This window comes from Dromiciops gliroides, chromosome 4 (assembly GCF_019393635.1).
Source record: "Dromiciops gliroides isolate mDroGli1 chromosome 4, mDroGli1.pri, whole genome shotgun sequence".
Taxonomy (NCBI): Eukaryota; Metazoa; Chordata; class Mammalia; order Microbiotheria; family Microbiotheriidae; genus Dromiciops; species Dromiciops gliroides.
In genome coordinates, this window is record NC_057864.1 from 372,270,172 (window position 1) to 372,284,698 (window position 14,527).

General features: G+C 35.8%; 1 protein-coding gene across 1 annotated transcript in view; it reads right to left on the reverse strand.

Annotated features, from left to right (window-relative positions):
* Positions 1-14,527, reverse strand: part of AHI1 (Abelson helper integration site 1) — a 238,837-nt gene that overhangs the window by 124,738 nt on the left and 99,572 nt on the right. Inside the window, exon 19 of the mRNA XM_043999819.1 lies at positions 3,906-4,023. Within this exon, the coding sequence (XP_043855754.1) occupies positions 3,906-4,023 (118 nt within the window). The remainder of the gene's footprint in view (positions 1-3,905; positions 4,024-14,527) is intronic.

Here is a 14,527-nt window from a genome sequence, read left to right on the forward strand (position 1 = left end):
AGGAGGAAAGAGTGGTCAGTGGCATCTAATGCGACAGAAAGGTCAAGAGGTTGAAGTTCTTCTCAGAAAAAGCCATTTGTTTTGGTAAATAGGAGACCACTGGAAACTTTTGGGGAGAGCAGTTTTAGTTCAGTGGGTCCAAGTGATAAGGTCAGAAGCTAGATTGTAGAGGTTTTAAAAGGGAGAGGAAAAGAAATGTAGTCACCACTAAATGGAGGTGAATTCTTTAAGAACCTTGATAAGGACTAGTTTATATCCAGTACTAGCACAGGACCTGGCACAGAGAAGCGACTTTAATAAATGCTTGCCTACTGACTGACTCAATCTCTCTCTGGTGTTTTATCACTTTATGGAGATAACTGCATTCTAAAAGGCTATCATTCATCATTGTACAAATATTCCATGTTAAAAAAAGAACCGGGGGCGGCTGGGTGGCGCAGTGGATGAAGCACCGGCCCTGAATTCAGGAGTACCTGAGTTCAAATCCGGCCTCAGACACTTGACACTTACTAGCTGTGTGACCCTGGGCAAGTCACTTAACCCCCATTGCCCTGCAAAAAAAAAAAAAAAAAAAGAACCAAGAATTAAAATTATGTTTAGAGCTGGTCTGAGAATTGCACAATTCTTACTCCCTTATGTCTCTTCTGACAATCTGCCATTAATAGTTCAGAGGCAGCAACAAAGGACTGAATGTTAATACAATCACAGAGAGAGGAGAGTTGATCTGTGGGGCAGAAAGTCTATGAGGGCATCAGATAATCTCTTACTCTAAGGCTGACTCAGATACTGTCACTTTAAGGTTCACTGCATAGAACCTATGGAAGTTATGGGGGGTGGAGGTGTTCTATCTTTGGACTAGCATCTGAGTTAGTGCATGCCGAAGTACCATAGTTCTTAGTGTGAAGGAGAGAAGAGTGAAGCTTTGGTGGGCTCCCTTTTGCTGATAGTTTTCCTTGTGTATCTGTGTCCCTCCTTTGCTTTATGTGCTTCAGAGGAAGTCCTGTGTTTTAAGACATGACTTAATCTGGCTAAATCTTTAGAGACAAAGAACAACAAACGGTTAGGTGATGATAAATCTGCTTCACAAAGCCAGAAATAGCTATTTCCATGGTATTTTCTAAGCTATTCACTAGTCTCTCTATTGTAGCTATGTCAAAGGTAAGAGATCTTGACTCCAAAGTGCTATTTGTATTTTTTTTTACCAAGTTTGTGAGTAGTTCAACCCAGTGAGTCATTCTATATAACAAAAATAAAAAAGAAAGAAGAAAAAGATTGGCTAGATTTCAGAAAATCTAACTAATACAACAATTACATGACAATATTTACAATATCTAGCCCCATATTCCCATACTTTGGCAATGAAAGAAGTGAGGTATTATGTTATTATATCTTCTCCAGGGCCGAGTGTGATTAAGAATTACATAGCATTCAGTCTCTCTTTTTGTTGTTCTATTTCCATTTTTGTATAGGTGTTTCTATACCACAATTTGTTGAGTCATTCTCCAATCAGCAAACACCTATTTCATTTCTAGTTTTTTTAACCAAATAAGTGATATGTTGAATATTTTGGCAATAAGGAACCTCTCTATTTTGGCATCCTTATGGTATATACATAGCAGTGAGATATCTGAATCAAACACACATGTCGGTCACATTGCTTTCACGAATAATCCAAACTACTTTTAAGAATGATTAGAACAATTCGTGGTTCTATCAACAGGAGAAAATTATATCAGGTACCATTCACAGCTGTAACTAGGGAGAAAGTGTTCAACCTAAGAAGGGATAGGAAAGCTCACAAAAGATAAAATAGATATGAATCCTATAATATTTTATAGGGATTTTAAATGAATCTTGATTTTTCTCGTTGTTCCATTGATATGTTTGATGAAAGGATCAAGAAAAGGCATCACACTTAAGATTTATCAGCACTTTTCACTCTGAGGGTTATGTGCTCATGTGAATAAGGAAATGGAGAAGGGAATAAATATCTATTAAGCACCTACTATGTGTCAGGCACTGTGCTTAGTGCTTTACAAATATTATCATATTAGGTCATTCATTGATAAATAAAGCCTGGGACTGAATTTCAATTGACAATGACTGGACGGGGTGTTTATGTATACAACTATTGGGTTTCATATTATTTTTTACTCCATTTAAATATTGAAAGAAATAATAGCTATCACATAAGTATAAGTATTTGATACTAGTAAAAACCATAAATTTAGGTACATTTAGCATTTCTGTTAACCCTTAAAAGTTAGATTTCAAAATGGCTTACAGCTTTGGGAATAAGACATCTGGGAACCTGGCTAAGTGAGTTCTCCTCCAGAATTTCCTATTTCTGTCAAGTTACTTTTTCCCCCTAGAGTCAATCAAGACTGAAATCTTGAAATCAAAGCATCACTGACTTAAAACTAAAAGTGACCTTAGCAGGCATCTACTCCAACTCCCTCACTTTACAAATGAAACTGAAGCCCAGGAAGATTCAGTAATTTGTTGAAAGTCATGCAGGTATTAAGAGCCAAAGGTGGGATTTAAACCCAAGTCTCCCGAATCCAGAACTGGTGGTCTTTCTACTGAATCTCTCTGTCTCCTGCCCTTTTTTTTGCTCTGATTACTCTTCTTTATCCAATAAATGATCAAATTCTATTGATTCTTATTTTGGATCTTTTCTAACACTCAATCTTTTTATTTTTTTAAATTTATAGTACCACCACCTTATTCCAGGATCTAATCACCTTACACTTGAACTTGAACAAGAGCTTCCTAGGTATCTTAAGCTCCTATTGTCTTTAACAGAATTCTGTATATTGCTGACAGATTAGTCTTTGTAAAATACACTTTGAGCATGATAAAATCAATCATCTAAGTACCTACTAGGTGACAAGTTCACAATCCTTAGAAGCTCCCAATTGTTCACCCATACTATAAAAAATAAACAAAAAAATTTGGCATATGAAAAATGTGAATAAAGTATCAGAATTGTTTTCTTTTAAAACCCACCACTTTAGATAGAGTAGATATCCTAAAAATGAACCAAACCAGTGCAGTGTATATTTTAGAAACTATATTTATTTTTTCTTCAACAGTAGAAAAGTGACTGTTTATGTAATTCCTACCAAGGCAATACTTTAATGACTAAGAAAGGAAAATTACATTAGGGAAGGGATATTGTTTTTTCTTTATCATTTACCAGTTGACAAAAAGGTGTCAAAAAACGAATTTCGTGATTATTCCCAGATGTTATTGTTTTAGCTTTTGAAAGGGTCTCTGTGAAAGGGTCCATTTAACAAAGGAGAAAAGATGAGGCAGAAAATAAGTGAAATCACAATACTGAAAACAAATATTTCATCCTGATGCCTTTTTTTCTTTGCTTTCTTTTGAAAGCCTTATTCAAATAACATAAAAAGAATTTGCAAGACATATTTATCAACTTAACAACTGATTAGTTTAGATTTTCTTAACTAGCGTTTTTTGCATATTTTGCTAACTTGTCAATATGTTTCAATCTGGACACACGTGCATAGATTTTATCTTCTTTCTGTAAAACAGTATTTTGCCTTTTTTTCCAAAGCATGCAATATAGTCAAATAATTGCTGTTCAAATATATGAACTTTATATGCATCCATAATTTGTTTATTGTTTCTGTTAAAATATTATACATAATTAAAATAATTTTAGAGTACCTGTGTTACCTAGAATTTGTAGTTAAAATAATGATTTCAAATGGAAGGAAAAAAGGACATTAGAATTCAGTGATCTACTCTATTCATTTTATCAACTAAAGTAGTAACTAAAACTTGATCAGCATGATACTGTAAAATAAGTCTTTTTCTTTTAGTGAGGATAAATGAAAATATTCACTAAAAGGAATGACCAAAATAAGAAAAAGGCTTACCACTCTGAGTAATAAAAGGATGCTGAGGAATCAGATGAGTGCCCATGGTGTTTGACAGTCTGAACTTGGAGTGTGGTGAGAACAATGATGGAGCAGGAAGCAAGAGATTTGAGCTGGCCTGTAATAGGAAAGGCAAATCAGAAACTAAAAGTGTAATTTCCTGGGTTACTGATGCAAAAACTGGATACGAAATATTTAGTTACTGTACAATACACAGAGTAGGACTCAAGGAAGGTCAGACAAGTGCTACTAGCTCAAATGATCAATTAAATAACCTCTCTGCTCTTTGAATAGATGTTTGTGGAGATCAAAATTATGAATAACTTATGGCTTGCAATAGAATGACCAGTATAAGCACAGTTTTACTTAGGGAGGTAAAAAGCAGTGGTGGAAATATAATTAAACGAAAGTAAAGCCTCCCTACTTAATAAAACAAAGTCTGTTTCACAGAGCCAGGATCCTTGCTAACTCCAGGGTTAAAGCAAAATGGTTAATTTTAAGTTAGACCAATATTGCAAGAAAAAATAAATGAGCTTGCTTGAATAATCAAGGGAGTGCTTGGAACTTAGAGAATTAATATGTCTGCCATTAAGCAAAACAAGCATTCAAATTCACATTCATGCAAGATTTTACCAAAAAATTTTACTTATGTTAAAAACTACATAGTAAACACATGTAGCAATGTATATAGACAATACCCTATAACCTTGCTTGTTACATAGATTCTCTGTAACACTTGCAAAACTCCCTTAAAATACCATTAAAAATAACATATGAAATAGTGAAACACTTAAGTTTTCATGAGGAAATAGATGTTTTTATCCTGTGAAAAAACTATTATGGCAGTTTCAAACAGAAAAAAAGATGTAAAAATATCAACAGTGTGCTTATTTGTAGAAAAATTAAAACAATTCACTAATAACAACTGATTTATTTGTAAGTATATACTATAGTGGAATGCTTTTCTTTTCCCTTAAGGGGATCATCTACTCTGTTCATTGTTCATAAGTTATCAAGTAATTTATTATCTACATCACTAGTTTGTAGAACTATTTAATCTATTTTGAAATGGATCTACTTAATTTTTTTAATTAGCTATTTTAGATTACATTGATTCCTCCTTATTGCCACAATGTCACTCATAAACTGAGAGCTGTCAAAGTAGTCTTTCTTTTTTATATTGACTGGTATGAACAGTTTTCAGTCATTTATTAAAAATATAAACAAATAAGCAGAATAGCTAGCATAACAGAAAGAATTCTGGCTTTAGAGTCAGAAGAAATGGTTGGGAATTCCAGCTCTGATATGTGTTATTGTGTGATCCTTGAGCACTGTGCCTCAATTTCCTTCTTTCTAAGAGGAGATGATAGATCATATGATCCCCAAGGCCCCTAGATATTATGAACCTCAATGAAAGGAAAATATCTTCTAAAACATTCCTTTATTGATGTACATAAGATGGTTTTGATATTCCCTTTAGTTAAGTTTTCACATATATACTTTACTTCCAAAGTTCTTACTATAAAAAACTAACTTTAAAAACATAAAATTCTGGAAACTAGATCTTCATGAATATGAAATCTGTGCCCTTTTGATGTTTAAAAAATAAAGATTCTTCTTGTTTGCATGATCATTTCTAAAAACAAACAAACAAACAAAAAACCTAAAACCTCAATCTGTTACTATCTTCAGTTATATGTGGATATACTGGTGTCTCATTTAAAGTACAACTAAAGGAAAAAAATATTTTAAAAAATCATTATTAGAAAGCTTTCTTGTATTCTTTGAAACTAGATAAGATTAGATAGCATTCCAGTCTTACGAGAATTATAAGTTCTAAAGTGAGAATTATGTGAATAAATCTCACTAAGTGAAGTATTACTTTTTTTTTTTTTTGGTGAGGCAATTGGTGTTAAATGACTTGCCCAGGGTCACACAACTAGTAAGTGTCAAGTGTCTGAGGCCAGATTTGAACTCAGGTCCTCCTGATTCCAGGGCCGGCTAGCTGCCCCAAAGTATTACTTTTTTAAAAGCCACATTTCAAAGACCTGGGTCAATCTGGAGCAGAAGGCTAAAAAGGAGTATCTGGTTAGACGACAGCAATCTTGTTAGATTTTTGTGAGTAGAAGGAATGAACTTAATAGCAATAACTACAATGAGAATGACACACTTACTACTTAATTATTTAATTCACTTCTCTTTTTAGACTCACTTTTGAGTTTTACTTCTGTATTCCTGAAAACTTTTCATCCTACATGTCAAACATTGTGTTTTGAAATCAAGTGCAAAAGAACAGGTGTACACTGGGGGAAATAAAAAGTCTGCTTTTCAGCCTTCCTCTTCAGAAAATTACCCACGCTAAAAAGCCTACTAAAAACCGTGAACCAGAATATACTTATACTTCTCTACAGAAGCAGAAAGATTACCATTCTTTTTCAATCAACTGCTGTTATTTGGAAAATAAACACTGCAATTACATGTTCTTTCTAGGCATTTTTATACTTCTGTTCTTTATTGACATGTTACTTAAAAGCCCATTTAAATGCGTATAAAGTAACGAGTACAATGATAAAGGAGTAGATAATTCAATCTCTCAGGTGCAGGATTAGGGTTATTTATTACAGAAACTTCAAATGAGAAGGATGGAAGGACAAAAAAGCCTACTTATACATTTTCATGATTCCACGTAGCGGAAGAAAAATAATAATGCTCATTAAATAGAGTGAAGCAATATCTATTTTTGAAATAGATGCTGTGGAAAGGAATTGCTTAATAATTTAACAACAGCAAGGTTGGCTAAGATAGCCTACACCAATCTACCCTCTTTTCCCAACACACTTCTCTGCTTGCTTCATGCAGAAACCACAGTCTGTCAAAGGCCGTTTGCTACAGCTCTCCTGTTGAGTAAAACTAAGAGTATAAAAACTTTATGGATTTCATAAAACAAAGAAAATGAAAAAGAACCCACCCAGACACTTTGCCAAGTTTAGAACAAAGCTGCTTTGGCCTTCTTCTCATGAACACAGCAGTTCCATGCAAAGTATGCAAATATTCCTTCTTTGGGAGAGCTCATTTTCATGTTTAAAAAAAGGCATCGTCCATGTGACTAAATATAATGGCCTAAATCAAGACAAGACAAGCTAACAACGATAATTTTCCTTTTTACTGGTTACACAAGTTTTATAACCTTTCGAGATATATAATCCTAATTTTCATACATGCTTGCAAGTCAAATTAGGCTTAGATGATTCTGGTTTATACTTTAGTTTCATCTGAGTTAGAGATGTTTTTAAAAGTCTGTATTTCAAGAACATCTCAAAGTGCTTTTAAAATTGTACTCAAAGGACACTCTAAAATGTTTCTTAAATTATCCCTTAAAACCTGGTGGCACTATATGCTTTAGAATTCACCATTCCAAATTCTTTTCCTTGTAGCATTCTATTTTTGGTACTAGCAGAAATAACACTGATGCTAAACACAGATGGGAAAGAACACCTGACTAGGAATCAGAGGATCTAGACTGGACGATAGATCCAACTCTACTATTTACTAGCCCGGTGATCAACGTCAACTCATTTGTCCTCTTAGACACTATTTCCATATCTGTAAAATGAGAATAATAATGCCCAACCTACATACCTCACAGGGATATTGTAAGGATCAAGTGAGCCTTGTTAATTATAAAATCTTAAACAAATAAACCGTAAATTCTGTAAGTCAAATAGGCAAATGAATCTGTGATTTTATTGATCTGGACTTAGACTGACAAAGTATTTATGAAGTGGTTATTGTGTTCTAGGACTGTGTTAAGTGCTGGAAATACAAGCAAAAATAAACAAATGAAGAAAGTCTCTATACTCAAATATCTTACATTTTAGTGGGGGGAAAATCATATATAAAAGAGAGTGGGGAAGTGGGGAAGGTGCCAAGGGAGAAGGTCAGTAAATCGGTGTGGAGTGAGAACAAAATGAGCATGGATGGATGGCTTAGGCGGCTCCTGAAATTGTCGTCCTGGGCAGGGACTCACCAATCAGAGGAGATGGGCACAGAGGTATCTCAGGAAGAGGTGAGAAAGTCCAGAGTCAAGTGGACATATAAGAGACATTGTCTCCCATGATGCTGAACTCCATCCTGCCTGAAAGTTGTCCATGTCCTCTAATAAGGTTTGGGGGTTTTTCTGGCTACAAGTCACCATATTACATAATAAACAGACCACTCATTATTTGTTAGATTTACCACAACAATGAAGATATGTCAAACAATCTCAATTATGTTTGGGCATAATCACAGAATAATCATGACGAAAGAACTTCTTAGATCCTTTGCTTTGGCACATATAGTTTTGTTGGTACATTATTTTGTTTCTAAACATGTCTATTGTTGATCATAGGATCACAGATTTGTGGCTGGAAGGGGGAGCTTTAAGGAAATCTAATCTAACCCCCTCATTTTAAAGATGAGGAGAGGGAAGTTCAGTGAAGTGCGAGGTCACACAGCTAGGAAGGGTCTGACTCCAAGTCCTGAGCTGTCCCTCATTAGTCGGATGTGAAGTCCTCAGCTTGGCTTTTAAAAGCCCTTCCTGACCCGGCCCCTTTCTAGCTCTCCAGTATTCTATCTTCCTCCCCTCCACATACTCCATGATCTAGTACCATTGGCCCCCTCACTGTTCTCTACACAATTCACCATCTCTGCCTCCTGACTTTCCTGGTTTCCCTCAAAACTCAGCTAAAATCTCACCTTCTGTGGGTAGTGTTTCCAGTCTCCTCACTGCTAGTGCCTTCACTCTGAGATTGTGTCCAGGTCACCCTGCTATGGATCTGTATGCTGTCTCTTCCAGGAGAATGTGAGCCCCAGGATAGCACGGCCTATTGTTACTTTTCTTTGTATTCCCAGTGCTTAAATCAGTGTCTGGTATATAATGAGTGCTTGCTTTTGTACTTGAACATTTTATATGTTTTATATATATATATATATATATATATATATATATATATATATATATATATATATATATATATATATATATATATATATATATATATATATATATATATATATATATATATATATATATATATATATATATATATATATATATATATGTACACATGGAGAGGAGAGGAAAAAAGAGAAGAGGAGAGGGGAGGGAAGAGGAGGGGGATACAGGATAATATCTCTAGAGTGCTCTGACTTCTGACCCATTGCTTTTTGCTAACCCATCCATCCCTCCTGGGACTCTCTTCCTTTTTGTATGTATTTCCCGAGCTTATATGAATGCAGATGAGGAAGATGGAATGTCTAGAACAGGGAGTAATTAGCAGTTCAGTTTGGTTAGAACTTGGGGTTGCATGAAGGGGAATAATGTGAACAAAGACTGTGGACTAGACACAGATTCTTTAAAGCCAGCACAAGAAATCTGTATTTTATCCTAGAGGTAACAGGGTGCCACTGATGACTTTTGAGCAGTGGAGTAACAATGTCAGACCTTTATTTTAGGAACATTATGCTGAAAGCTACATAGAGGATATTAGAGTTGGGGAGGCCGGGGAGACAAGGAGGTCAGTTAAGAAAACTAGTGTAATAGTGCAGGCAAAAAATGATGAGGATTTTGTGAGAACGAGAAGACTATAAGAAAGGTGACAATAGACTCAATAGGACTTAGCAAGTGATTGGATAGGGAAGATGAGTGAAAGGGAAGTGTTTAGAATGATTCTGAGATTCTAAACCTGAGTTGCTGAGAAGACAGTGGAAGCAGTAAGAGAAACAGGAAGCTTGGGAGATGGGGACATATAGCAGGGACCATAATGATTGCAGCTTTAGATATGCTAAGAGTGAGATGCACAATGGACATCCACATAGAAAAGTCAAGATGGCTGTTAGAAGTGTGAAAATGTAATTCAAGAGGAATTACTGAACCCTGCAGAATTGCAAGGGATCTTAAGAATACAAATGCCATGTGTAAGTACCAACACAATTTAAGGGAAAGATCATTGTGTAATGGTGTTATTCAGAGAAAAATTTTGGAGGCAATCAGTTCTTAACCCATTAAATGAAGTATAAAATACAATTTAGAATGGGAATATAATTTCATGTGAAATAAATGACATAAAGGTAGGGAAGTAGGATGAACAAAGCATCTGAGGAGATCAGAGCAAAGGGATAGGGAAATAGGATGAAGAAAGCATCTGAAGAGATCAAAACAAATTACATGACTAATGTAAAGGAGCATTGAGAAAAGGAAAGAAAAGGTCCAATGTTCACTGGGGGTGGAAATCTGAATGTCAGGCTGAAAAGTCTGGGTCTGACCAATACAAATCTATTGAAGGGTTTTTTTCCCCCTCAGCAGTGCTACAATGAAAATGTTGCTTTAGGAAGATAAATCTGACAGCAAAATGCTAGAAGGCATGGAACAAGAAAATCAGTCAGAAAATCCATGGGATGTGACGAATTACAAATAAATTTTCAGCTGTACATTCATGGGCTTCTACTGGAAACAGTTTGGGAAGCAGATTATTTCAGTTATGAGAGAAATCATTATTAATATATACTAACAATCAATTATTAATTGAGATGAAGATTTTCCCTTTTCTATTTCCTCATTCAGAAATCAGCACCTTGTGAATTATTTAGCCAGCATCTGAAGGACACATTACCCAAATCCTCAGGGTACAAGCTTTTCCATTTCAGGTGGGACTCCACCCAGCTAGGAGACCTTCCAAACAGAATCCAGTCCAAGCAGTCTAATTTTGCCCTTAGGAAATAAGCTCCTGTCTGACCTTGGAACCTTCCATTAGAATTTAGGGTGACCTAGCTTAACCTTGAAACCCTCTATTAAACTTTGGGGTGAATGAGCTTATGAAGGGGAAAACCAACCAGCAAGGTCTGGGTAGAAATGGATTAAGAAACAAAATTTTTTTGTGCCCAGACTGGGGGAGGAGGCTGAGTCTCATAATTAGTTCATGCTCTTTGCAAGAGGAGCCAAAGACTTTTTGCCCACCTACTCATTGATTGTTAACCAATCAGAGTTTATTTCTACCTTCAGGTACACTGCCTTTTCCAAAGGCTTTTTAAGCATTCAAAGGCCTCCAAGACTCATCTTTTATTTATGAAGGTAAGCCAAATGACTCTTTTATTAATTATAGGCTAGCTATAATTAATGAAATTATTAATTACCCAGAAAGTCAACATGAACTTTTCATATATCACAGTTAGCTCGTTATATTAATGTAGTAAAGCTTGATAGACGAAAAATTATTCTATCTTTTAACTAATTCAGACTGGCCTTCTTCGTCACCTGTAGCTTGAATGTGTTGTTTGGTTTGATCTCCTGTTGCATTTCATTGTATAATAAGAGTACACAAAGTTGGCAGGAGACTCTGGCAAAAGCAATAGAGACTGGCCTAGAGAGGCTGGTTCAAATTCTGTATCCACTACTGAATGTAAGTATGTAAACTTGGACAAGTTGCTTGGGTTTATTCAGAGAATTATTTTGAGGAAAGCGTTTTGTATAAAATAAATGTTTATCATTATTGTTATATTTTACTCCTAAGATTATTGTTACAGATAGAAAGAATTTCATCCTGTTTTATATAAAAAATAGCTTCCAAAAGTTCAGTCATTATGATTTTTAATGTTTTTTTTTTCCAGGAATAAACTAATAATCCTGTAATCTCTTGCCTAATTACTACTGAAGAACACACCAAAGGGACACTATTCAATTTGCTCTCTTTCTCTCTGGTACCATTCAGATAATCTTACCCGTCAAAGCTACAGTTAAAACCATATTCCCATAGCTGATCAAAGTATTGTTTATCTTGGAAAAAAACTTTAATAAAATCATGATAAACTCTATCATCGCCTATGTGATCTGTCACTATCACAGAAGGAAACTTAACTGGCTTGACATGATTTACATTTCATGAAGACACCTTGTGTTCTCACAGGTGATTATTGTGAGACAACTAGACAACTCAACATTGAAAATGGACAAAATGTAGCTTTTAAAAAATGAGTGTTTTAAAATGGTTTTGTAAAGCTCGTTATGAACTAGCCCATCCCCGCCTTGCATTCTTCTCCCTTCCACATACTCTATAATCCCTCCAGACTGGGGTACTCGCTAATTCTTCACCCAGGGTACTCTACACGCCATTTCCAAGTCTGTGCTGGTTGACTCCTAGGCCCGGAATGCTCTCCCTCACCACATCCATCTCTTAGAATTCCTGGTTTCACTGGGTCCAATCCCACTTTATGCAGAAAGCCTTTCCTGATGATGGTAGACATTACTACCTTCCCCTCTTGAGAATCTTTCCTACACACACACACACACACACACACAGCCTAGGGCCTAAAATGTAGAGCTGGAGAAAGAAAGAAAGCGACATACGTAAAACAACTTGAGAAGAATTAAGTGTTACACTGGATAGTTTCTAGGAAGCTTCCCTTTAGACAGGAAATGAGTGGGGTGAAAAGATCAGGACATGGCGTCAGGGAAGAAGGGGAACATTTCAGAAAGTGGAAAAATAGGAACTAACTCCTTCTGTTACACTACAGATAAGACTGAGCACCAACTATACAGGGGGAAAAGAAGAGACTGACCTGACTGAATTATGGGCAAGCTCTGAGATTGTTATTCTGGATTTAAAATGGAGTCTCTGCTATCTTCCATTCATATGAAGGGAGGGAAAAGAACTGAAAAATTAAAATTTTTTTACTCACTGGAGCATCGTGGTGTATTGGCAAAAGGATTATTATCAGAGTCAGATGGCATTTGGCTTGCCATATTTCTGCCACTTGCTGTGCGATCCTGAACCATTCATTTGACCTCCCTCAGATTCAGTTTCCTTATCCATAAAGTTAGGGGATTAGACTGGATTACCTGTAAAATCCCTTCTAGCTCTATTATCTTATTTTACTAAGAGTCAGGGTGGTAGAAGAGGGCCACATTATGACGGGTTTTGAAATCCAGGCAGAAAAAAAAATCTGGACTTCTATGCAGGAGACAATAGGAAACTGATACACATTTTTGAAAGGGGGACAACAATATCAATATGATAAAGTGGTTGGTTCCCAAACTTTCTTGATTTACTTCTTGGTACTTTTGTGTCTCAGTAATTTTTTCACAGTGTCCTGAGCCCACAAAAATAAAACAAAATAAAAAAGCCTAAGATTTCTGTTTATTAAGTAGTTAAGTCCAAATAACTTAAGTATTTGTGTCCCAAAAAACCTAAAGCCTTTTGAAAAATACACATAACTTGAAAAAAATAAATGATATTTTAATTTCATTTTCTAATAATCACAGTTACCTATTAAAGGGATACATACATCTATTGGGCACTACACAACTCCTCAAACCTTGGAGACAGATTGAATACTACCACTCTCATTTCCTATTCCACACTGCTTTTCACATGCTTTTTATCACAACTACAGAATACTCACTTTGGCAAAGATGTGATGCCACAAACAAGAAAGGCCAAGAAGTTACTGGTATAGCCAATAAGTATAAGTAAACAGAAATGGACCTCAAACAGTTTGAGTACATCACCGAAAGAAAAAGAGCATGTTCTAATGTTAAAACTGATGTACCTCAAGCTAGCAGTTCATTCAATATCTGACAAGTCAAGTATCACTGCATTTCCTTCAAAAAAAAAAAAAGTCTGTCCCATAAATATGCTGCAGTGTCCTTGTGGGGTCATAGTTCACTGCCACTGCACAGATTTGGGAACTGTGGGACTAATGAATAGCAGAGACACTGGAGGAGAAGGATCAACAAGAAGACTGTTTCAGTCATTGAAGTCCAAAAGAGTCTTCATAGGCCTTGCAAGGGTGGTTGGCTCTGTGCAACTGGTAGCTCTCCATCATTTGTGTCTCCTTTGTCCCCATTATACAGAATCAAAATCCACTGTGGCAAAAATCCTAACTGAACCCATATCCCTAATCACTTCAGCTTCTATCTTCCTGTGCACAAAGATTGTTGAAGACATGAGAAAGGGTCAAGGACAGGGTCTTGATGGACATCTGTAGGTGCAGAAGGGGGAAGATATTCAAAGGCAAAAAGAAAGGGGAAGAAAAAAAAACAAAAAAATCAAGACAGAATCCAAGGGAAAAGTAGGAATCAGCAATATCAGGAGATCACTGATAATCTTCCAGAAAGAAGTTTCAGTATAGCAGTGGTGATAAAAATCATATTATAGAGGATTAAGAAAGGAACACATGGATGTATAACAAATAGAAGTAGCAGTTTAAGGCCAGGCGTTTTATTGTATTTGACAATGTTTGGACAGTAAGATTCAACACCACTTAGAAGGTATAGCAAGGGTATGTGAAGCTGATTGTATTTTGTTTTTTTAAATCTGCTCATGTTTCAAAGTAGAAGGGAAGAAATCTATGCAGTCAGAAAGAGTAAAGATAACAAGAGGGTAGGGATAATTGTGGGAATGGGAGGAAGTAACATGGAATGAGATAAAAGAAGGATTATCTTTTAAAAGGAGGGGAGAACCTTTTTTCTCCTGAGGCTGGAGGGAAGAATGAGAGAAAAAGGGGGGAAACTTATACCCTTAATGGGTTCTTTCTCCAGGTGTTAGACATCTGGTCTGATACCTCATGGGAGAAATGAAGACTCT